The sequence below is a fragment of the Delphinapterus leucas genome, chromosome 20, assembly GCF_059928025.1.
Source record: "Delphinapterus leucas isolate spDelLeu-1000000601 "Yukka" chromosome 20, BTC_Dleu_Yukka2, whole genome shotgun sequence".
Classification (NCBI taxonomy): Eukaryota; Metazoa; Chordata; class Mammalia; order Artiodactyla; family Monodontidae; genus Delphinapterus; species Delphinapterus leucas.
Window position 1 is genome coordinate 8,122,133 of NC_143148.1, and position 24,311 is coordinate 8,146,443.

The 24,311-nt window shown below is 59.2% G+C and overlaps 1 protein-coding gene across 1 annotated transcript; it reads left to right on the forward strand.

Annotated features, from left to right (window-relative positions):
• The first annotated feature begins 393 nt into the window (after window positions 1–393).
• Window positions 394–24,036, forward strand: LMTK3 (lemur tail kinase 3). The gene is made up of 15 exons (XM_089902624.1): window positions 394–557; window positions 2,512–2,624; window positions 3,509–3,642; window positions 3,905–4,055; window positions 4,563–4,639; window positions 5,118–5,236; window positions 7,285–7,372; window positions 7,714–7,862; window positions 8,269–8,559; window positions 8,711–8,860; window positions 9,374–11,895; window positions 14,618–15,033; window positions 16,401–16,536; window positions 16,699–16,836; window positions 20,309–24,036. The coding sequence occupies exons 1-15, from the start codon at window positions 460–462 to the stop codon at window positions 20,323–20,325; spliced, it is 4,599 nt and encodes a 1,532-aa protein (XP_089758750.1). The 5' UTR covers window positions 394–459; the 3' UTR covers window positions 20,326–24,036.
• Window positions 24,037–24,311: the final 275 nt, after the last annotated feature.

The following is a 24,311-nucleotide window of genomic DNA, read 5'->3' on the forward strand; positions in this document are numbered from 1 at the left end:
GGAAGGTGACGATTAACCCGAGCCTCCCTTCTGAATGAACCAGAACTCCATTTCCCACAAGTCTCAGGGCTGGGACTACATTTCCCACGAGCCTCTGCTTTCTCCAGGGTCTGTGCCCTTCAGCCACCCTGGCAGATAATTGCATCTTTCCTTATCCCCCAGCCCCCACTTCCGTACTCTCTACCTGCATATGGTCAGTCCACCCTGCAGCCCTGGTCCCGGCACCCCTTCCCTACCACCCCTCCTGGCTTGATGAACCTGCCTCAGTTTCTCCAATGAGCCTCACTGAACCTCTCTCCCTCCCCCTCCCCTCGGGTCGCCTGTTCTGAGCGCGCCGGCTGCGCGTTTTGGACCCGGTGGGTCCTCGACCCCTACTGGGGGGCGGGGGGCGGGGGGTGGGCCTTCTGGGGAGGGGGTGTCTGGGTCGCCTCCGCTGTGTGTAGTGAGACTGCGCCTGAGATGCGCAGCTCCCGCCCAGCCTCAGCCGGGAGGGACGCATCGCAGGGGCTCACTGACTACAGAGACGTCCGCGCGCAGGGTGGGCGTCCGTGCTTCCGGTGTGTCTGCAGCTCGGGGTGCTGTGCGGGGGCGGGGGTGGGGGAGGGTGACCCCGAGACGGCGGCGGCCTGGCACGTGATGTGTGCGTCCTTGTCTGTTTTGTCTGTGTCCCTGACGGACCGAGTTCCAGTCCCCAATCTGCCACTTCCCGGCTGCCTTGGGGCAGATGTCTGCTCCTCGCTGTGCCTGTTTCCTCATCTGTACGATGGGAATGATAAAAGAACCTGTCTCGGAGGCAGATGTCAGGATTTAAAAGTAATATGTGTAAAGCGCTGAGAACAATGCCTGGCGCGCAGTAAATGCTCATAAAATAAATAAATAAACTATGATCATGTATCTTTTGTATGAGGCAAGTGCCTATGTTGTGTAATGGCTATGTAACCTCATAGGAAATGTGGGTATTTGTGATGCGTGTGTCTGTGTGTATCTTTGTATGTGTTCTGTATGCCTGTGTGTGTGTGATATGTGACCACGGTGGGGTACTGTCTTTGTAACCTTGTGTGAAATTTGTGTACATCTGTGATGTGTGTGCCCAGGTATGTTGAGGTACGCAATGTGTGTATCTGTGTGTTCAATGTGTGTGCTTGTGTTGTGTGTGTCTGCGTGTTTCTTGTATGTAAAATGTGTGTCACTGTGTATATGTAATATGTATGTATCAGTGTAATATATTTATGTGTATTTTTGTAGGTGACTTTTGTAGCTTTGTATAGTCTTTGAATGTGCCGTGCATCTATATCCATGTGTGAGTTGTGCTTGTACATGTGTATCTGGGTGTGTGACATGTGTCTCTGTGTATTCATGTGAGTGAAATGGGTCTGTGTGAGACGTGTGTGTCTTTGATGTATCTGTATCTATATATGTGTGTGTGTTGTGTGTATGTAGTTGCATATGTGATGTGCGGGTCTCTCCGTGTATCTGCTGTGTGTCTGTGTATATTCGTGCATGGTATACTTGTGTCTGTGTTAGTGTGTGTCACGTGTATGTCTCCGTGCAAGTGATGTCTGCGTATTTGTATGATGTGCATGTGTGTGTTTATCTGTGTATGTGATGCGTGTGTCTATGGGTCTTCTTTGTTGCCCATTTGTCTGTGGAATGTCTGTGTTCGTGACTTTGTACCTTGACACGTCACCGTGGTGTCTGTGTGGATCTTTGTCTGTGGCGTGTGTGTCTGTGGATTTGGGGCTTTACTTTGTCTGTGGCATGTGTGGGTCTTTGTGATGCATTTGACGTTCCTGCGTGGCCGGGTGCATCTGTGCAGGGGGCCGGCCTGCCTGTGCGTTCTTAGTGCAGCCTATCATCCCTGCGTCTTTGTGTGTGACGTGTACGTGTCCCCGTCTGCCGATAGCTGTCCACCTTTGTATGTGATGTGCTTGTCTATGAGGGTCTCTGCGACGTGTGTCAGCCGTGTGTGGGCTGTGTGTGCCTGCCTGACATCTGCATCGTGGCGCGGAGCACACGTGTCCCTGCTGGTAGCATGTCACAGCAGTGTCCAGGCCAGGCACTGTGGGCCCTGTGTCCCCCCCCAACAAGGGTCTGCTGGTCCCTGTCTGTCCCTCCCCCTCCCCTCCCTCCTGGCAGCCAATGCTACTGGGGAGCCAGTTGCCATGACGACGCTCCATCCTCCCTCCATTCTCCCTCCTCCCACCCTTCCTCTGACAGGCTCTCTGCTCCCCCAATCCCGGCTGCCCTCGGGGGCGGGGCCCTCTTTCTCCCCCCCATCCTACCCTCTCCCCCCCAGCAACCCCGGCTCCCCAGCTCCTCTCCTCTGTCCGCCTCTCCATCCCTTCATCTGTCTGTCCCTTCAAAGAGGGGGAGGGGGGTACCTGAGCCAGTAAGCAGCCCCTCCCTCCCCCTGTCCTGAGTCTCCTGCCCCTCTCCTGGGCTGGGGGGAGGCCAGGGTCGCGCGGGTCCCCATGGCTGGGGGCTGAGGGCCCGCCCCCCCCTCCTCCCCAGCCGCCACCACCTCCACCTCCCTTCCATCCTCGACAAGATGCCTGCCCCCGGCGCCCTCATCCTCCTCGCGGCCGTCTCCACCTCCGGCTGCCTGGCGTCCCCGGCCCACCCAGGTAAGTCTGTCCGGCCTTCCGGCTGTCCAGCGGCCCCCACCCCCACCCCGGCCTGCCCTGGAGGTCTGTTTGCGGGGCTCTGGCTCCATCACCTGTGTGGCGTCTTCCCGCAGTGAGCCAGGGCCTGGAGAGCCGCGGGGACGGTGCCTGTGTTAGCAGGGCCTGTGGGAGGAAGGCTGGGGGCTGGGTGGGGAGGGGGTCCGTTCGGGCAACATGTGTGTGTGCACACGCATGTGTGCAGGTGTATGCAGGGAGCCGGGGAAGGACAGGGCCTCTGGGATAATTGGGGACAGAGAGGAGGAATACTGTTTCTAAGAGGGACACAGCATTGGAGGCTGTCTCTAGCTCAGGGGGAGGCCCAAGGCTTGCGGAGCTGCCTTCTCAGGGGTTTGGGTTGGGAACAGAGGACATGTGTGTGCTCCAAGCATCCCTAAAAGAAACAAGCCTCAACCCCCGTAACTAGGAGGTTCCAGCATGGGGCAAGAATCTTCTCCCAGCCTGCAGTTGGGGGCTCATCCTCTTCCCCAAACAGGGGGTAAGAAGGCTGTTGTGGGAGCGTATTTTAAATTCTGAGAGCTCCAGGCTCCACTATTACTCCTCCTTCCCTCAATCCTCACTGAAATTCATCCAAGCCTGGGGGTGAGGTGATGGGGGGGAGTCCCAGGTTGGGGCGAGAGGAGTCACCCCACCCCCAACCCAACCACTTGAGAAGGCCCCAAACTACAACTCCCACAATGCCCTGGGCCATCCGGCTCCTCTGCCAAGGGGCCCTGGTTGCAGAGCATCATGGGAGTTGTAGTGAAGACTAGCTAGATGAGGAGGGGCAAGGAATCCGGGAACCAGGGCCTTGAAGCCGGGACCTCAGGCCAGCCCTGTGCCCACAGATGGATTCGCCCTGGGCCGGGCCCCTCTGGCTCCTCCCTATGCCGTGGTCCTCATTTCCTGCTCTGGCCTGCTGGCCTTCATCTTCCTCCTCCTCACCTGTCTGTGCTGCAAACGGGGCGATGTCGGCTTCAAGGTGAGGTGCATGAGGGGATTCAAGGTCGGGAGGAAGACGCCAGCAAGTCCTTTCCCCCTCAATCCAGGTGGTAGGAAGGGGAGCGGCGTAGCGAGTCTGAGAGCCTTTCAGGCCTGCAGTTATGGCAAGGTCCAGAGCCTTGGGATGGGAATTGGACTGGGATTGGGGGACAGTTATGAGAAAGATGGGGATAGTATTGATGAGAAGGACCATGGCATGTCTCAGCCCTGTGTTCTCCCCCCCTCCCCCCTCCCGGCCCCAGGAGTTTGAGAACCCAGAAGGGGAGGATTGCTCCGGGGAGTACACTCCCCCCGCCGAAGAGACCTCCTCTTCACAGTCGCTGCCTGATGTCTACATTCTCCCTCTGGCCGAGGTCTCCCTGCCGATGCCTGCCCCGCAGCCATCACACTCAGGTACTACGCCGCACCCTGACTAGGGCCTCATGGCCCCACGGGACAGGGTGGAAGGCCCTGAGAGTTTTCCCTCAGGGAACAGGGAGCAGAGGCCCAAGGCAGCCAAGGGGAAAGGCAGAGGTGGGAGCCCCGGAATCTTGGAAGCAGCCTGAAGAAGTCAGAGAACATCTTGGTAGAAGCCATTGCTTCATCCACAACCAGATTTGGGGATTCTTGTGGGGCAATCAATGGTAAGGTCAGCCTAGATCTTAATGTCAGAGGTAGCCGATGGCAGGCTGAAGTCATGTCATAGGATCTTGGGATGCCAAAGGGTAGGACAGATTGGACGTTGGAACCTTGTGGGCAGCCAATGAGGAGTCAGAGATCCCATCGTGGAATGTTGGGGCAGCCAATGAAAACAGATTTGTTGTGTCTGCTTTGACCCCAGTCCCCACTGAATTGAGGGGTGTTGTTGGCACTTGGGAGGGGAGAGAGGCTCAGGTGCCTCTCCCTTTTGCCCCCCACCAGACATGACCACCCCCCTGGGCCTTAGCCGCCAGCACCTCAGCTACCTGCAGGAGATTGGGAGTGGCTGGTTCGGGAAGGTAATTAAGTGGGGCTGGGGGTGGGTGGCGGAGGGTGCATACAATCCAGGGCGATGCTCCTGTTCTGTGTCATCCCCCCTGCTCCCACCACTACTCATCTGCCCCCTGCCTCGTCCCCCTGCCCCCCGCAGCCCACCCATTGCCCTCCCCTCTGTTCACCTCTCACCCACTCCCGTCCACTCCATCCCCCCGCCACCTGTCGGTCAGCGCCTCCCTCCTCACTCCATTGACCACTCCGCCTCGCCATCCGGCTCTCCACGCGTCCGTCTGTCCATCCTTCCACCCGTCCCTGCGTCCATCGGACTCTGGGCCTGTGAGTCTCTAACCCCGCGTCTGGTGGGAGTACGAGGGTGGTGGGATTTGAAGGAAGAGGCTGGAAAGAGGGGGAAGATGGGAGCCATACGGTGGGGTGGAGGGTGGTCCCTGGGATGCGGCTGGGGAAACCACAGGCGCTGCCTCCTGGGTCCCCCTTGATCAGGTGATCCTGGGAGAGATTTTCTCGGACTACACCCCAGCCCAGGTGGTGGTAAAGGAGCTCCGAGCCAGCGCAGGGCCCCTGGAGCAGCGCAAGTTCATCTCAGAAGCACAGCCGTACAGGTATGGGGACTTCTCGGTGGATGTGGGGCTCGGAAGGCCCAAATATGTGAGTTTGTGCCTCAGGGAGGTAACATTTGGAAGTGGGAGGAGTGCAGTGTGGGGTCAGATCTGGATTCGAATCGTCCATCTACCTTTTCCTGGCTGTGCCACTCAGTCCAGAGAGTTTCCCTCCCTGAGCCTCAGGTTCTTCCTTGGGACAGAGCCGGGGAAATGAAGGCAGTGTGATGAAGGTGAGGGGACAGCACAGAAGCTGAGCTGGAGACCTGCCCCTCTTCACTCTGAACCTCAGTATTTTCATCTGGAAAGTGAGTCCAGGAAGTCTGAGCAGCCTCATGTAGAGGGCAGCTGAGAGGATGCGAGATGACCCTGTGTTAGGCACTGGGTACCTCATGGTGGTTCCCTTCCTCAGGCCCCTGCTTGTGCGTGAGGAAGGACAGAATCAGAATCACAGACCAGGGTCCTCCCACCCCTGCCCCCATTGGACTGGGAGGTCTGGGAAGGCAGGACCCTGTCCCTCCCCTGCCTGGTCTCCCCTCCACTCTAAGGGTTTCTAGACAAGAATTAAATAAACATTTGTTACATGAATGCCCTGTGGGGTAGTGAGTACCCTGTCATGGAAAGGGTGCATACACGGGGACCTCTTATCAGAGGGTTGTAAAAGTGAGCTTTGCCCAGAGATTTTATTAGCCCCTTCCTCTGAAACCTCCCATGGTTTTCTGTGGCCCGCAGGACAAAATCCCACTGGTCCCTAGAGCCCACAAGCCCTGTTCCCTTCCTGCCACCAGCCCTCTCGCCCCCTGCCACGCGGTCTCCCCACTGACCCTCCCACATGCCAGCTTCTTTCCTGCCGCAGGACCGCCGTCCTGCTGTTCCCTCTGTCTAGAATGTCACTCCTGCCTCACCCAGCCCCAGTTTCAGATGGTGGGAACCCTTGCCCTTCCTGGGTCTCAGAACAGAAAGGCCTTCCCTTACACACACACACTCACACACACACACTCTCTCTCTCCCTCCCCCACCTAAGGAGGACCCTGGAATGCTCCGTCACATCAACTTGTGTATTTTCTGCATAACACGTATCCTAGTTTGTCATTATTTCATCCTTTTACTTGCTTCCTTGCCTGTCTCTCTCTAGGCCCGTGCTGGCAAGCACTAGCCACATATGGCTATTTAAATTCATCTTAAATAAAATGCAATCAAGTTCAAAATGTCTTTCCTCAGCTACCTCTGTCACATTTCGAGAGCTCAGTTGTCACATATGGCCGGTGGCTCCCGTGTTAGATCAGATCTAGAGGTGAAATGACTTCTGTGAGGTTACACACTTGGGAAAGAAGGAGACAGGATTCAGACCCCCAAGCCTGACTCTTACCCACAATGTGAGGATAAAAGAGGGGTATCCCCCAGTGTTGGAGGGGACAGTGACAATTCTTGAGGAAGTCATGTTGAAACTAAGGGATGAGGAGGACTTTGATGAGAGGAGAGTGTTCTCCACAGAGAGAAGCGTACATGCAAAAGGCTTGGAGCCTAAGCAGGCACCTGTGAGTTTGGAGAGAGGTACACAGCCGTGAAGAATGATACTGGGGAAGGCAGAGGGGCAGGAAAGACCGAGGAGTGAGCCAGGCTCTGTCCCAGGGTACCAGGGAGCCATGGAGGGTCGTAAGCAGGTGGGCATCAGGTCAGGGACAGACTGGAAGGGAGAGATGGGAGGCAGGGAGGCCGGCAGGAGGCTGAGAAGAGAGTCCAGGAGGTGAGGAGGCTTGAGCTGGGGCTGTAGGGAGGGCAGGGGAGGGGGAAGAGTCAGGGGGCAGGAAGAAAGGCTGAGGGGGTGGTGAGCCAGAAGGAGGGGCAAGGAGGTGCCTGGGGGTCTGGCTCAGGGACTGGGAGACAGTGGGGTGGTCCTGAGGTGGGGATGTGGGGAAGGAGTAAGGAAACTGAGACCAAAGAGGTTGAAGCAACAGTTTGGTTTTGCTGGGAGGTTGGGGTGGGACAGAGGGCTGGGGTGGGATGGAAGGGGCTGTTTCCTGACCCAGGCAACCCCCTTCCCCTCGCAGGAGCCTGCAGCACCCCAACGTCCTTCAGTGCCTGGGCGTCTGCGTGGAGACACTGCCCTTTCTGCTGATTATGGAGTTCTGTCAGCTGGTGAGGGTCTGGGGCAGGGGAGGCAGAGCCGGGAGCTGGGCGGGGTGAGGGCTCAGGGCAGTTGCTAGGGATCTGCAGCAGTGACATCATCATCATAGCAACACCTGTGGCAAGCACTGCGTCTCTGTAGATGAGTACTCACTCCCCAGGTGGTGCACCCTGAACTAGCGCGTGAGGTGGGTGTATGCTGTTCCTGTGCGCTTCTAAGCAGCAGGGGAAACTGAGGCCCAGAGGGGGCTGCCCACTGAGGGCAGAGGTCATCCCGTCCTCGCCTCGGATTGCCTGGTGTGGGTGCCTGGGAGGGGGCGGTGGTGCTGACCCCTCCCTGCCCTCTCTCCCAGGGGGACCTGAAGCGTTACCTCCGGGCCCAGCGGCCCCCCGAAGGCCTGTCCCCTGAGCTGCCCCCTCGAGACCTGCGGACACTGCAGAGGATGGGCCTGGAGATCGCTCGCGGGCTGGCACATCTCCACTCCCACAACTACGTGCACAGGTGGCAGCCCGGGAGCCACCGGGAGGAATGCGGGGGGAGGGGACTACTTAGGGGAAAGAGGCCAGGCTACGGGGGTGGGAGGTGAGGCCACAGGGGAGGGGTTTAAGGATGGAAGGAGGCCTGAGTGGGAGACACAAAAAGGGGGGAAAGCCCAGGAGGGTCAGGGGGAAGAGGCGGAGTCAGGAGAGTAGGGGAGGAGTCAGGAAGGGAGGAGGGGTCACAGAAGAGAGGGAGGAGTCAGGGGAGGGGGAGGAGTCAGGGGAGGGGGAGGAGTCAAGGTAGGAGAGGAGGAGGGAGGAAAAGAAGAGGGAAGGGGAGCAGTGCGGGGAAGTGGGCGGGGTCTAGGAGGGGGGCGGGCTTCCCCAAGCTACCCCCTTCTTACCTCGCCCCCCTCGCCCGCCCCCAGCGACCTGGCCCTGCGCAACTGCCTGCTGACCTCCGACCTCACCGTGCGCATCGGAGACTACGGCCTGGCGCACAGCAACTACAAGGTGAGGGCTGGCCTCCATCAGAGCTGGGAGGGGGCGGGGGGCGTCCCGGCCTGCTTGACCACGCCCCGTGCCGCCCACACCCAGGAGGACTACTACCTGACCCCCGAGCGCCTGTGGATCCCGCTGCGCTGGGCAGCGCCCGAGCTCCTCGGGGAGCTGCACGGGACCTTCATGGTGGTGGACCAGAGCCGCGAGAGCAACATCTGGTGAGGGGCCCGGGCCGGGGGGCGGCCGAGGAGGGCAAGGAAGGCAGAAGGGTCACAGGTTCTACGGTTGGGGCAACTGAGGCCTGGAGGGGAGGCCCCCTGGCCCGTCAGGGCAGGGCTCTGACCTTCCTCTGACCTCTGCTCCCCGCAGGTCCCTAGGGGTGACCCTATGGGAGCTGTTTGAGTTTGGGGCACAGCCCTACCGCCACCTATCAGACGAGGAGGTCCTCGCCTTCGTCGTCCGTCAGCAGCACGTCAAGCTGGCCAGGCCGAGGCTCAAGCTGCCCTACGGGGACTACTGGTGAGGGCGGGGCCTGACCCCGGACCCCTGACCTTCCACCTCCCACCCCAGGATGATCCCAGAATCCCCCGCCTCATTTCACACTCTCCCCCCTCCACAATTGCACCACTTGCTACCAGCCCTAGAATGGAGTGGGGACGTCCCCACCCCTTCCACCAGCATCTGCTATGTGGAGCAGGGAAACTGAGGCATGGAGTGGCAGCTGGTGTTTGAACCTAGTTTCTCCAACCCTAGAAGACCCCTGCTGCTTGCTTGTCTCTGATTCCAAAACTTGTAACCCAAACGCGAAAGCCACCTTAACCCTCATTTCTGCACATGTGCCTTGCTGTCCTCTCTTCTTCTAGGTCTCTGTCTCCCTCTCTCTGGTTTCTGTTCCCCCCCTCTCTCTGGGTCTTGGTCCCCTTCTCCCTGGGTCTCTGCCCCCCACTTTCTCCTGGTCTCTGCCCACCCCCAGCGACCCCCCGCCCCCCAGGACTCTGCCCTACTCACTCTTGCCTCCTCCCCCTCCCCCAGGTACGACATCCTGCAGTCCTGCTGGCGGCCGCCTGCCCAGCGCCCCTCAGCCTCTGATCTGCAACTGCAGCTCACCTACCTGCTCTCCGAGCGGCCCCCAAGGCCCCCGCCGCCGCCGCCGCCCCCCCGAGATGGTCCCTTCCCCTGGCCCTGGCCCCCACAGCACAGCGCGCCCCGCCCGGGGACCCTGTCCTCTCCGTTCCCCCTTCTGGATGGCTTCCCTGGGGCTGACCCGGACGACGTGCTCACGGTCACCGAGAGTAGCCGTGGCCTCAACCTTGAGTGCCTGTGGGAGAAGGCGCGGCGGGGGGCCGGTCGGGGCGGGGGGGCACCCACCTGGCAGCCGGCGTCCGCACCCCCGGCCCCCCACGCCAACCCCTCCAACCCCTTCTACGAGGCGCTGTCCACGCCCAGCGTGCTGCCGGTCATCAGCGCCCGCAGCCCCTCCGTGAGCAGCGAATACTACATCCGCCTCGAGGAGCATGGCTCCCCGCCAGAGCCCCTCTTCCCCAATGACTGGGACCCCCTGGACCCAGGAGTGCCTGCCCCCCAGGCCCCCCAGGCCCCCCCCGAGGTCCCCCAGCTGGTGTCCGAGACCTGGGCCTCCCCCCTCTTCCCGGCGGCCCGGCCCTTCCCGGCCCAGTCCTCAGCCTCCGGCAGCTTCCTCCTGAGCGGCTGGGACCCCGAGGGCCGGGGCGCCGGGGAGACCCTGGCAGGAGACCCCGCCGAGGTGCTGGGGGAGCGGGGGGCCACCCCGTGGGCCGAAGAGGAGGAGGAGGAGGAGGAAGGCAGCTCCCCGGGGGAAGACAGCAGCAGCCTTGGGGGGGGCCCCAGCCGCCGGGGCCCCCTACCCTGTCCCCTGTGCAGCCGCGAGGGGGCCTGCTCCTGCCTGCCCCTGGAGCGGGGGGACGCCGTCGCCGGCTGGGGCGGCCACCCTGCTCTTGGCTGCCCCCATCCCCCCGAGGACGACTCGTCCCTGCGGGCGGAGCGGGGCTCCCTGGCCGACCTGCCCCTGAACCCCCCCGCCTCGGCCCCCCCCGAGTTTCTGGACCCCCTCATGGGGGCGGCGGCGCCCCAGTACCCCGGGCGGGGGCCACCTCCCGCTCCCCCCCCGCCGCCGCCACCTCCTCGGGCCCCCGCGGACCCGGCCGTGTCCCCCGACCCCCCCTCGGCCGTGGCCAGTCCCGGCTCAGGCCTGTCGTCTCCGGGCCCCAAACCGGGCGACAGCGGCTACGAGACCGAGACCCCTTTTTCCCCCGAGGGAGCCTTCCCCGGTGGGGGGGCAGCAGAGGAGGAAGGGGTCCCTCGACCACGGGCTCCCCCCGAGCCCCCCGACCCGGGAGCGCCCCGGCCACCCCCAGACCCGGGTCCCCTCCCGCTCCCGGGGGCCCGGGAGAAGCCGACCTTCGTAGTTCAAGTGAGCACCGAGCAGTTGCTGATGTCCTTGCGGGAGGACGTGACAAGGAAGCTCCTGGGGGAGAAGGGGGCAGCCGCCCGCGAGACAGGGCCCAGGAGGGCGGCGAGAGGCCCCGGGAACCGAGAGAAAGCCCCGGGCCCAAGCAGGGGCCCCACAGTCCTGGACAGCGGGAAGCAAGCCCCAAGCCCGCAAGAGGGCCCGAGCCTCCCCGTGAACGGGGTGACAGTGCTGGAGAACGGGGAACAGAGAGCCCTGGGCGTCGAGGAGAAGGTGGCGGAGAATGGGAGCCCGGGGTCCCCAGAGAGAGAAGAGCAAGTGCTGGCGAATGGGGAGCTGCCACCCCCAAGGAGGGAGGAGAAAGTGCTGGAGAATGGGGGCCTGGGGTCCCCGGCGAGAGAAGAGCAAGTGCTGGTGAATGGGGGACTGACACCCCCAAAGATCGAGGAGGTGTCAGAGAATGGGGGCCTGAGACTCCCCAGGAACCCGGAGAGGCTGCCAGAGACTGGGCCTTGGAGAGCCCCAGGGCCCTGGGAGAAGATGCCCGAGAGTGGGGCTCCAGCCCCCATGAACGGGGAGCCAGCCCCAGAGACCTCGCTGGAGAGAGCCCTGGCACCTGGCGCAGTGGTCTTGGCCCTGAACGGCGGGGAGACAGCCCCTGGCCCCACTGGCCCAGCCCCCAGGAGCGGGGTGCTGGAACCCGGGACCGAGAGGAGAGCCCCCGAGACTGGGGGGGCACCGAGAGCCCCCGGGGCTGGGAGGCTGGACCTCGGGAGTGGGGTCCGAGCCCCAGTGGGCATGGGGATGGCCCCCGGCGGCGGCCTCGGAAGCGGCGTGGACGCAAAGGCCGGATGGGTCGACAGCACGAGGCCACAGCCGCCTCCACCGCCACTGGAAGCACAGCTGACGAGGCTGGAGCCAGCGCCCCAGAGAGCCAGGCCGGAGGCAGCCTCCGAGGGAGAGCCCGGGGTCCCAGACAGCAGAGCCGGCGGAGACACAGCACCCAACGAAGACGGGGACCCCCCCAAGCCCGAGAGGAAGGGCCCCGAGATGCCACGACTGTTCTTGGACTTGGGACCCCCTCAGGGGAACAGCGAGCAGATCAAAGGTAAGCAGGCTGCTGGGAGCACGGGAGCGCGGTTGGGGGCCAAGGCCCAGCTCCTTCCAAGATGTAGGGTGCAGTTGAGAAGCTCAGGCTCCCAGGTACCAGACAGGTCAGCCTCATGGTGACAAGTGCAGACCCTAGAGCCACACTCCCTGGGCTCAAATCCTGGCTTTGCCCCTTCCTAGCTGTGATCTTGGACAGATGACCTTCTCTGTGCCTCAGTTTCCCCATCTGCCAAAAACGGATGACAAGGATAGCGCCTACCTAATAGGATTGTGAGGGTTAAATGAGTTAGGACTTCCAAAGCCTTTGGCCCAACGCCTGGCACTTCTAAGCACCTGCTGTTATATCACAATTCACGTCAACTAGGGGATGCAAACTCAGATGCCCACAGGGATCAGACAGTATAAGGGAATGAATGACAGGTGGGAATGAATGAATGAATAAGAGCTGGGAGACTTGGGGTAGGAGTTGGGGAGGAAATGCAGCTACTTCTCAGCTCCATTCAGGAATGCCCACCTGGCGTTGCCAAATCTGCTGCTTTCCCCCTTTAAGCCAGAGTTCTGGGTGTATTAATGGTTGAACCCCACTCAAAAGAAGCCTTTCTGTGGGCTGGGCTGCCAGTGCGTGATCTCTGGTTTAAACTTTCCAACAAGCTGAGGCATCTGTTCATTGTGCCAGGCCTCCTGTGCACCAGGCCCTGAGCTGTCCAGGGCTGAGACCCAGGGAGCCTCAGACCCTGCCCTGCCCACCACAGTACTGGTGGCTTGAAAGCCTAGTAGAAAGGCCTTTTCTGGAAACTGAGTTTTGATAGGAACACAGGAAATAGTTTGTCATAGAGAGGGGACAATTTAAGAGAAGATAAATGGAGAGTAAAATAAACAGCTCCTGCTTAGATGTGGACATAGGGACTGTGGTTCCACTGGAATCATCCAGAGGCCTGATTTCCTTAAATACTGGTATGAAAGTTATAAATGACTGGGCCTGTTTTATATTGGCAACCTCACAGCCACACTTGAGGGAAGGGTTATTATCTCTGTTTGCCAGAGGAGCCTCAAGAGGGAAAGGTCAGGAAGGGGACTGAGCACAGAACCTTCCTTCCGCAAACCCATGGCATTAGAACACTACCACTTCCTCAAGGTTGTTGTGGGGAATTTGCTGTGTCAGGAAAGACCCTGGGCAGCATGAAAATGACAGGGGATGAGCAACTAAGATGCCTCAGAGGATCTGAAGCGGGGGTGTGGGGGGGTCGGTGTTGTTGGGTGCAAAAAGAGACTGGGAATAGCATGCTTTTCTTTTTTTTTTTTTAAATCCAGTGAACTCCTACTCATCCTTCATGACCCCACTCAAATTCCCCCTTCCCTGGGAAGCCTTCCTGATTTCGAAAGACTGTCACCCTGTCCTTCCTCTGGGTATCCACAGCCCTTGATAGCTTCCTCTATAAAGCCCCACTCCACCCCATCACCTTGAGATGGGTGGTCAGGGAAGGCCTCAATGAGGAGGTGACTTCTGAGCAGACATGAAGGAAGTGAGCCAGGTTGACATCTGGGAGAAGGATGTTTCAGGTAGAGGATACTGAGATGGGCATTAACTTGGCATGTTCATGGAATAGCAAAAGGCTGGTGAAGCTGGAGTTGAGTGAATGAGGGGTGGAGAGTGACTCGGTCCACATCCATCTTTCTCCTTGCCCTGCCCTGACCCTCTTCTCATCCCCACCATCGCCCCCCACAGGGCCTGGCACACAGCTCACTTATGCAGTAATGGAGGAATGAGTGGCCCCTCCATTTACCAGTGAGGAAACAGAGGCTCAGAGAGGTGGATCTGCTTGCCCAGGGACACACAGCAAGAGAGCAGGGTAGGCTTGGGATTTGAAGTGAGGTTTCCTCCTCCAGGGACCTGAAGTCCTTTCCCCCCAGCAGGCTGAGATCAAGGAGTCTTAGGGCAGGGAAAGGACCTGGAGATGGCTAGACACCCCAATTTTCTGGCGATTGAGGGCCAAAAAGGGAAAGAAAGTACCTTGGTCAACATTGTGTAGCAGGGAACATTTATTCACTAACCCCACAAATATTGACTGAGTACTTCTATGTGCTTGGGGTTTGGGGACGCAGCCAGAATGAGCCCAACTCAGCCTCTGAGTTGTTCTGTGGCAAGGCAAACATTAATCACACTGCCACAGAATTACAGTTCTATACTGAGATCAACCGCTAGGAAGGCGAGGTGCTTGATACTATGGGGTGCAGAGCGGGTTGCCTGGCCTGACCTCTTGGTAGATCTCCAAAGGCTTTGAAAGTCCAGACAGAGCTGGACGATGAATAGGACTTGAGTTAGATAAGGAAGTTCCAGGCAGAGGGAACAGCCTATGCAAAGGCTCAGAGGTGGGAGGAATGGGGATGTGGCCCATGTGGTTGGATGGAGGTCAAGCCAGAATGAGGTGGGGACAGAACCAGGAGAGGTCAGCACAGCCAGGGCACTCGGGCCTGGTGGCCCCGGGAGAAACTGGGGCTTTGTGCTGTGGGCACTGGGGAGCCACGGGGAGGGTTAAGCACTGGAGTAGGGGGAAGACCGCTACCCTTCTGCTTGGAGACCCCCAGTGCAGCCTTTTGGTTCACAAGGGTGGAAACAGGCCCAGACTGTGGCTGAGATTACCTGAGGACACAGAGTTAGGCGGGAGGGCATGCCTCAGTTTCCCCAGGAACAGGAGCTCACCGGGTGTCTCCCCTCGCAGCCAAGCTCTCGCGGCTCTCGCTGGCGCTGCCGCCGCTCACGCTCACGCCGTTCCCGGGGCCGGGCCCGCGGCGACCCCCGTGGGAGGGCGTGGACGCCGGGGCGGCTGGCGGGGAGGCCGGCGGGGCGGGGGCGTCGGGGCCGTCGTTGGAGGACGGGGAGGACGAGGACGAGGACGAGGAGGAGGACGAGGAGGCGGCAGCGGCGGACGCGCTGGCGGGGCCGCGGGGCCCCGGGAGAGCGCGGGCAGCCCCGGTGCCCGTCGTGGTGAGCAGCGCCGACACGGACGCGGCCCGCCCGTTGCGGGGGCTGCTCAAGTCTCCACGCGGGGCCGACGAACCCGAGGACAGCGAGCTGGAGAGGAAGCGCAAGATGGTCTCCTTCCACGGGGACGTGACCGTCTACCTCTTCGACCAGGTGGGCTGCCCCCGCGCAGGACCCCGGGGCTGGGTCTAGGGAGGGGCGGGGCCTGAAGACCGCGCCTAGATTGGGGGCGGGGTCTGCAGGGTGAGGGCGGGCCAGGGAATGGGGCGGAACTTGAAGGACCAGATGAGGCCTTGAGTGTAAGGGCGGGGCCAGGGAATGGGGCTGGGCCTGGAGGAAGGCCTCGCCTCAAGTTGGGGCGGGGCCTGCAGGGTGAGGGCGGAGCCTGGGGAGAGACTGGCTAGGGAAATAGGGCAGGATGAGTCCTTGAGTGTGAGGGCGGAGCCTGGAGATGGGGCGGGGCCAGGGGAAGGGCCAAGTCCAGAGCAGAGGTGGGGCCTGGGGTGGGGGAAGGTGCTGGAGGGCTAGGGAGAGGCCTGGAGATGAGAACGGATCCGGAAGGAAAGCGCGGTACCTGGTGGTCAGAGGCTAAGGAGAAAGTGAGAGGATTAGGGCGTGGTCTGTAAGGTGCGGGCGGAGCCTAGTGAAGTTCGGGATGGGGTTTCTGCAACAGCGCTCTAATGTTGTGGAGGCCGAGGGGCCGGCTCAGGATGGAGGGGATCTTATCCACTAGGGGTGGGCCATGGAGAAGCTGCAGGTAGGGCTTAAAGAGATGCTGCTTGTAGTGTTAAGATACTAAGTGCAGTAGTGGGTTCAGGGATGGGACACAGGTAATGAACTGGGGCGGGGCTAAGAGAGATGGGTTGGGGATTGTGTTAAAAGTAACTAGCCTGGGAGGTTAGTGTTGAAGAGAAAAACAGGGCGGTGTAGTGCTTGTGGACTGGGGCCGTGTCTAGATGAACCTGGGGCGGGGCATACTAAGGTTCTGAGATGAGTGAGAACAGGGTCAAGAGCTGAGGCCTAGGGCACTGAAACAAACTGGAGCGGGGCCTCTTCAGAGGGCGGGGCTTAGGGGCTCGCGGGAGGGTCCGGAGATGCTCAAAATGGGTTAAGGGTTTGGAGGACCATAGGAGCAGGTAGTTGTGGGGCCCGCACTTGGACGCCTGTGGCCGAGATCTTGGACGTGAGTAAGGGTCATGGAGACGGGACGGGACTTATGGAGACAGTCCTGGGTTAGGGGCTTCCGTGGAGGCAGCGCGTTAAGGAGCCGGGAGAGAATTCCTGCAGTGGACTGCTTAGCTGTGGGCGGGACTCCGTGGTCGGGGGAGGAGCTTCAGGCCGGGGGAGGTTAAAGCTGGCCTGAGGCTTCGAAGGCAGATTAGGGGATCTCCAGAGAGAGCGATTGTAAATTGGGATGCCTGAAGCCCCAGTAATGTTAGCGGGGTTTGTTGCTTGTTGGGATGTAGTGAGTGCGATATGACGGTTCGCCCCCTCTTGCCTCCCCTAATATGCCTTCATAGGAGACGCCAACCAACGAGCTGAGTGTCCAGGGCCCCCCCGAGGGGGACACGGACCCGTCAACGCCCCCAGCGCCCCCGACGCTTCCCCACTCCGCCACCCCCGGAGATGGGTTTCCCAGCAACGACAGCGGCTTTGGTGAGGGGCGGGGCGGGGCAGAGTTGGGGGCGGGGTCTATGGGAAGGGCAGCGTCGGGGCGGGACCTGCTGAGGGGCGGGGTCGGAGGGCTGAAGAAGTGACTGAGGGTCTGACCGCGTCCTCTCCTCTCCCTCCTCACCCCCCCCTCGCCCCCAATGCTAGGAGGCAGTTTCGAGTGGGCGGAGGATTTCCCCCTCCTCCCCCCTCCAGGCCCCCCCCTGTGCTTCTCCCGCTTCTCCGTCTCGCCTGCGCTGGAGACCCCGGGGCCCCCCGCCCGGGCCCCCGACGCCCGGCCCGCAGGTATCGTGCTTCAGACCCTTGGCCCTGCCTCACGTCTGCCAATCTCTCCCCATCTGTCTCTCCCACTTTCTTGTCCCCATCTCTCTGAATTTCTTTGCCTCTCTCCCAGTTTCTTCCTTCCCCTCTCTCAGTCTGGCTGCTCACCAGTGAAACCCCACCCACCTCTGGAACCCGCTCAGACCAAGAGGTGTCCATCAGATGGGCTTGGGCAATCACACCCTTCCCTGAGCCTCAGTTTCCCTTCTGTAAGGATCCCCTCTGAGTCTTGCCCATCTTTTTTTTTTTTTTTGGCCACGTCCCTTGGCATGTGGGATCTTAGTTCACCGACCAGGGATGGAACCCACGCCCCCTTAACCACTGGACCGCCAGGGAAGCCCCTTTTTTTTTTTTTTTTTCGGTACTCGGGCCTCTCACTGTTGTGGCCTCTCCCGTTGTGGAGCACAGGCTCCGGACGAGCAGGCTCAGCGGCCATGGCTCATGGGCCCAGCCGCTGTGCAGCATGTGGGATCTTCCCGGACCGGGGCACGAACCCGTGTCCCCTGCATCGGCAGGTGGACTCTCAACCACTGAGCCACCAGGGAAGCCCTCTTTCTTTTCTTTTCTTCCTTCCTTCCTTCCTTCCTTCCTTCCTTCCTTTCTTTCTTTCTGTCTGTCTTTCTTTCTCCCGCTCTCTCTCCCTGCCTCCCTGCCTCCCTCCCTCCCTCCCTCTCTTTCTTTCTTTCTTTCTTTTTCTTTCCGATCTTTGCCCCATCTTTGTGCTAAGATTCCTGTCTGGTACTTGGTGGATCTTGATCCCATCTCCTTTGGGGGGCATAGGTTGATCAGAGGCAGACAAGAAGCCAGAGGAAACCAGGGGGCTCAAAGCTGGTTAGTATGAACCAGAGCAGAGAGGACATGGCCAGGGAGCACCATAGCAATAACAGCAAGCACTCTCATAGACCCTAGAATGTGCTTGCAACATCTTACCCCATTTAATCCTCCCTATGATTCCATGGGGTGTATTCTAGTCTCATCCCCATTTTACAGAAGAGAAAACTGAGGCACAGAGAGGCATGAGGAGCCGGGGCACAAACCCTGGCTGCCTGGCCTCTGAGTCTGTGTCCACTCCAGTAGTCAGCATTTGTCAGGTACCTTTCTTGCGTTTCACTTACGCCATAATACTAATCCTCACCACCACCTTAGGAGAACATCCCTGCATACAGGGCTTGCACTGGGCCAGGCAGGTGGAGGTGTTCCCAGAGGACAGAACTAAGTAGGGGGAAGGTGCAACTGGCTCTTTTCAGGGGGGACTCCATACCTGCTCCCCTACACTGTGCCTGAGTTCAGGTGTTGGCCCTGCCACTTCTTGGCTGGGTGACCTAGGGCAAGTCGCTTTCCCTCTCTGTACCTCAGTTTCTGTAGAACGAGGAGGATAACAGGATCTAACTCCTAAGTTTGTTAAGGGGATTGAATGGCTTAATCGTCCCCTTGCACGCTGCAGTGGTCTTTAACTGGTGGCTGTTACTGTGTTTAATGAAGTAGATGCTTGCATCGGCTGTACTGGGCTCGTGGGATTCTGTGCTGGGCAAGATCAGTGAGCCCCCCTCCGCCCTACCCACAGCACTGCCCCAGAGTCCCACAGTTAAGTGAATAAGTGCCAACTCAGGGTTGTTGAGAAAGCAGATGACGAGAGGAAAGGGCTTTGTGTCCTCGGTGATGGAAGGGTCCTTTAACCAGGGACTTGAAGGGTTGGTTGTCGTTAACTAGGTGAAGGGGAAGGGGACAGCGTGCTAGCAGACAGGACAGCTTGCAGAGGGCCTGAGACAGGAGAGAGCTTGGCTGATTCATGGAACAGAAGGGAAGCGGGTGTGTCTGGAGGTTACTTGCAGAGTTGGGTGGAGGGGGGTGGGTGTGGGAAGTGAGAGAGAGCAGGACAGACCCCTGCAGGGCTTGAGGGTAAGCTGAGGGGCGGGGACTTTGTCCTGGGGGCACTAGGGAGCCACGGGAGGAGTGTGAGCTGGGGAGGGGCAGCATCAGCCCAGGGTGTAGGAAGACTTCTCCCAGGCCTTGTGGGGGCCTGTGGAGGCAGGGAGGCTGGGGAGGAGGCCAGGCAAGGCTCCAGGGGGGAGAGGAGAGGACATACAGAGTCAAGGGCAGGAGGGATGGGCTGAGGGTTGACCCTTCACTTGTCAACATCCTCAGATTTCACCCCCAAATGTCACTTCCTCCCAGGGGTCTTCTCAGAGGCCCCCAAGAGGACAGGGTGAGGTGGGTTCCAGGGCATGGGGACACCAGCCAAGTGTTGAGTCAGGGCTGAGGCCCATAGGGCCAGCAATCCAGGATGACTTCACCTTTATTCACCTGGAGAGGAGAGGGAGGGCCCGATCACACAAAATCCCAAATCCCTTTACTCAGTCCTTAGCTATCCTGCAGCTGGGCTGGGAAGCTGCTGAGCCGGTTTCAAGACCACGGCTGGGGGGTGGCTCTGCCCACTTCACACACGTTCCCTGGGTGCTGAGTGATGCCAGGAATCTCAGAGTTTCCCTACTCCTTTGAAAAGGACACGAGGGTCATGCTCCCCATTTAAAGGGAGGGAAACCGAGGCTCAGGGACTGGAAATGAGGGCAATGACTTGACCCAGGCCACTCAGGTGAGAAGTGGGAGGTGGAGTGGGAGGGTGCCCGGTGGGTAGCCCTGGTTGAGAGTCTCCACCCCACAGACCTTGGTTTTCTGGATCTGTTGTGTGGGTGGGAGGCTCTCCTCCTGCCGGGAGAGAAGGGATCATGGTGGGAAAGTCTGGTGGGACGGCACTTTGCGCAGGGCCTCTACTGGGTGCTGGGGATGCAGCAGTGACCAAATGCAGTCCCATCCTCTCTGATCTTCCAGTCTAGAGGAGCAAGCGGACAGGAAGCTAGCTCTTTGACAATGGCTGAGATTATCCCAGAGGAGAAATGTGAAAGAAAATAACTATAGTGGAAGGGAATTCCCTGGAAGTCCAGTGGTTAGGACTCAGTGCTTTCACGGCCGAGGTGAAATCCCTGGTTGGGGAACTAAGATCCCACAAGCCATGCGGCGCCGCCAAAAAAAACAAACACCCCCCCCCCCACTATAGTGCAGTGAGATAGAATGACCTTGGGGGGTGAGGGGGACGACTGCTTGACTGAGAATGGCCCGGAGAAGACCCCTGAAGAGGGGGCATGGCGACGGAGGCCTGAGTTCTATGGGAAGGGCTAAGGGCATGCCAGGCAGTTGGAACAGCCAGTGCAAAGGCCCTGGGGTAGGACTGTGCTTGGAGGAACAGCAAGGAAGCAGAGCACTGTGGCTGGAGCAGAGTGAGTCGGGGGCGGGAGTAAATGACAGAAAAAGGACAGAGCAGATCAGGTGGGGCGCTCCCCATGGTGAGGACTTGGTTTTCACTCCAATCGGCAAGCCAGAAGCCATGAGCCTTTCTGCCCAGTAATTCCATTTCTCTCTCCTCTCCCTCCATCCTCAGGCCCCGTGGAGAACTGACTCCCCGAAGACTTGACCCCCCTGCACCCCCAGAAGAGGGGTTGAGAGTAGAATCCTCTGTGGACGATGGAGCCACTGCCACCACCACAGACGCCGCCTCCGGGGAGGCCCCCGAGACCGGGCCCTCCCCCTCCCCCACCATGTGCCAAACAGGAGGCCCTGGCCCTCCGCCCCCCAGCCCCCCGGACGGCTCCCCTGAGCCCCTTGACCCCCTCGGTGCCAAATGAGGCAGGAAGCCCCTCACCCCTCCCTGGAGAGCCGCCTTTCTCGGAACTGAACTGAACTCTTTAGGGCCTGGAGCCCCTCTGCACAGTGGAGGCCCCTCCTCACCCACTCCCAGCCCCAGACAGGGGCCGAAGGCTTCAGGGACCTGGACCCCCCCATCTCGCGTCTCCCCTCTCCCACCCCAGCCTGGCCCCTGGAGGGGCCTCTGGTTCAAACCTTCGCGTGGCATTTTCACATTATTTAAAAAAGACAAAAAACAACTTTTTGGAGGAACGTGGGGCATGTGTGTGTTTCGGGAGATGAAGAGGGGAGGCTGCAGGGACCGGGTGCTGTCCAGGAGATACGGCCATCCTCACAGCCCCATCTGACAGGAACATCGAGGCCCAGAAAGGCAGAAATGCCTGTGTGGCAGCGAGACCCGCGGCTTTTCCACTTCGCTGGATCTCAGTCTGGTGTCGGCATCACCAACCTCTGCTGCAGCCTCGACTTACAGTTCAGGAGGTGACGAGGAGCCGGCGAGGGTTCGGGAAGGTGGCAGGTTATGGTCAGAGCTGGGTTTCTGCAAGGTGGCCGGAAGCTGTCCCAGAGCCAGTGCTGGTGAGGAAAATGCTCAGAAATGACCTGCCAGCACCCACACTGGATCATGGCCACATCCCACACACCTCAGAACGGCACTGCCTGTGCCTCGAGGCACAGACCCTCTGCCTCGAGGGTCAGAATCTATCTCCCTGCCCGTGGTAACTGTGCCTCAGTTTACCTGTTTCTCCATGTGACCACCCACCTCTCTGACATTCTCTTGCCTTCCCCCTAATCGAACCTCTCCATTCAAATTTCTCTCTATTTTTTGTCCCTTTATCTCCCTATTTCACCCGGTCCCAGTTCTGTCTTTGTTTTCCCATCCGGTGTCTTCAGCCTCTTCTCATCTATTTCTTCGTCTGAGTATCACCCCATCTCTACTTCTTTCTCCTTGTCTGCGTGTCCCCGTCACCTTCCCGTCTCTGTTGTCTTTCTGCCACGGGTTTTTGTCTCGATTTCTTTTTTCTCAATTTGTCCTGGTCTCTTGACTGATTCTGTCTCCATCTTTGTCTTTTTTTCTTCTGACTGGGTCTGTCATTGCATCTCTGATCTCCTGGCTTCAACCTGTCTTCCTCCCACCCCCACCCGCTGTCACCGTGGTGCCAGATTCATTTGTGTATATGAAGGAAGCAGTCGGGAGGAGGGAGGAGGGAAGGGGTCAGGAGCGGGGACCCAGCTGGGATGCTGTGCGGACTCCTGGCTTAGGAATTAAGATGGTGAGAGCATTAGGGTCACATGTAAGTTGTGGGCGACGGAGAAAGAGCGAGTGAGAGGATTAGGTTTTGCCTCTGTCCCCTACTGCCACTTCTGATACATCTGGTGGTTCTTGAACTGATCTTGTAACATGTCTGCCCAGGGTGGGTGCTGCATGGAACCCAGCCAAGTTAGGCAGTGAGAGCCTAGGTTCCTGGGTCTGAGGGAGGAGGGGGCTGGGGGCCTGGACTCCTGGGTCTGAGGGTGAAGGGGTGTATTAGCTCACTAGGGCTGCTGTAACAAAGTTCCACAAATTGAGTGGCTTAAACCAGACTTTATTGTGTCAGTTCTGGAGGCTAGATGTCCAAGATCAAGGTGTCGGCAGAGTTGGTTCCTTCTAAGGGAGAATCTGTTCCAGGCCTGTCTCCTAGCTTCCAGTGGCTGTCTGGCAATCTTTGGTGTTCCTTGGCTTGCAGAAGCATCACCCCGATCTCTGCCTTCGTCATCACATGGCCTTCTCTCCTTGCATGTGTGTCTCTGTGTCCAAAATGTCCCTTTGTATAAGGACACCAGTCAAGTTGGATTAGGGCCCACACTAATGACCTCATCTTAACTAATTGTATCTGCAATGATCCTATTTTGGAATAAGGTCACATTTTGAGGTTTTGGGAGTTAGGACTTCAATATATGGATTTGTGGGGGACACGGTTCAGCCCGTAACAAGGGGGTTGGGAGTATGGGGTCCTGGGAGAGGAGGGAGCTGAAAGCCAGAATTCTCCATCCCTGGGGAGAAGACGGATTGGGGGCAAAACTGAAGGACAATTCTGAGGAGACTGGAGTCTGATTTTAATGTTCCACAGGCATCTCCAGCTTAATTTGGCTAAAACAGAACCACTGATTTCTCCCCCCCATAAATCCCCTCTTTAGCCATCTCAGTAAATGACATTGCCATTCACCAGCTGCTCAAGCTAGAATCCCAGAGTTGACCCAGCCCTCAGCATGTCTTGCTGGCTCCTCTTCCAAGAGGACTCATGCGGGTCCGGGTCTCTCCAAGTCTGTGGCCACACCCTCTTACACCAGAATGACAGCACAGCCTCCTAACTTACCTCCCCGCTACTGCCCCTGCTCACCTCCAAATTACTCTCCTGCAACAGCCAAAGGCCCCCTCCTGCAACGTCAACCCAAATACATCACTCTCCTGTGTCATGACCTGGGATGGCTTCCCATCAGCTAAGAGTACATTCAAAGTCCTAACGGCTGTCCAGGCCCCAAACGATTGGGCCCAGGCATTTCCTCCATTTCCCATCACCCCAGCCCCACTCCACCAACACCGTACAGGCGCACCAACATGCTGTCAGCTACTCCAACACGATGTGCCTTTTCCTGCCTTGGCACATGCTGTTGCCTTTGCCTGGAATGCTCTTCTGGGGCATCTCCACTGAGCCAGCTACTTACCCACAATAGGCACTTGGTACCTATGGGTTCCTTCCATGGAGGAGAGCAACACAGTGGGAGACAGTGATGGGACCCTCCATCGACCCAGGACCTCATTTCCCATGACTTTCTTGGGTCAATGACTCCATTTCCGTGGAATTTTTGAGGAGTTGGGAATTCCATTTCCTCACTTGGGAACTTCATTCCCCATCAGCCCCTGGGGTGGAAGCGGTCAGGCAGGGCCTTGTTTCCCAACCTGAGGAAGTGGGGAGCAGGGGATCAGCCGAAGGGAAGCACAACATGGGAGTCTTAAGAAACTACATTTCCCAGGACACCTCCAGAATGGCTCTCCCGACAGTGGGGCGGCCAGCGCCGCATAGCTTGCTGGGAATTGTAGTCTGGCAGTCTCCCGGGAGGGCTGGGTGCACCACCTTGGAGTTGTTACAGCGATTAGGAGCTTTCACACCCGCTGATGTCTGTGGCCAAGGGTGGGGCCGGGTCAACGCCCGAGACCCGGGATCTTCCACACCCCACTGGCAGCACTCAACAATTAGCAGTTAGATCCCTTGGGGACACGGAGGATGACTGCAGTTCAGGCACGCCCTGGGACGACGGGCTTCCCTTCCAGCAGGGGCTTGATCCTGGGCATGTCTGGAGTTGCGGTTTCTCGTACTAAATCCTCCTCAGCTGCAGATCTGGACGTAGGAGAGAGACGGGGTCTCCCGACACCCTTCTCGGGATCCACGTGCTTTTGTTCCTTGGGGACACCACGCACACCCCAAGCTGGAAGGCAAAGGGGGACAAGCCTGGACCTGGGACTTAAGGGTACCCCACCCCCCAAGGTTTCACCCTCAAAGAATGCGGTCCTTACACTTCTGTAAGCTGTCAGATTCCCGGGAAAGGAGATGTTATAAAAAATGCCGGTTCTCAGCACTACCCCTGCGTGGTGTAAAATGTCTTCCAAAGGATGATCCTCTAGTGGCTGAGAAACCCGGTTCAATTGGCCCAGAGTCCCACCCTCTTGGCCCCAAAGCCCCGCCCCACCTACACTGGTCCCA

What these genes read in the sequence shown, in the direction of transcription:
- LMTK3 (XM_089902624.1), top strand. Translation starts at nt 460, where the DNA reads ATGCGCAGCTCCCGCCCAGCCTCAGCCGGGAGGGACGCATCGCAGGGG. An exon ending in GGTGGGCGTCCGTGCTTCCG is followed by an intron (nt 558 to 2,511) that starts GTGTGTCTGCAG and finishes CCTCCTCCCCAG; the next exon opens with CCGCCACCACCTCCACCTCC. An exon ending in AGCCGCGAGAGCAACATCTG is followed by an intron (nt 8,560 to 8,710) that starts GTGAGGGGCCCG and finishes TGCTCCCCGCAG; the next exon opens with GTCCCTAGGGGTGACCCTAT.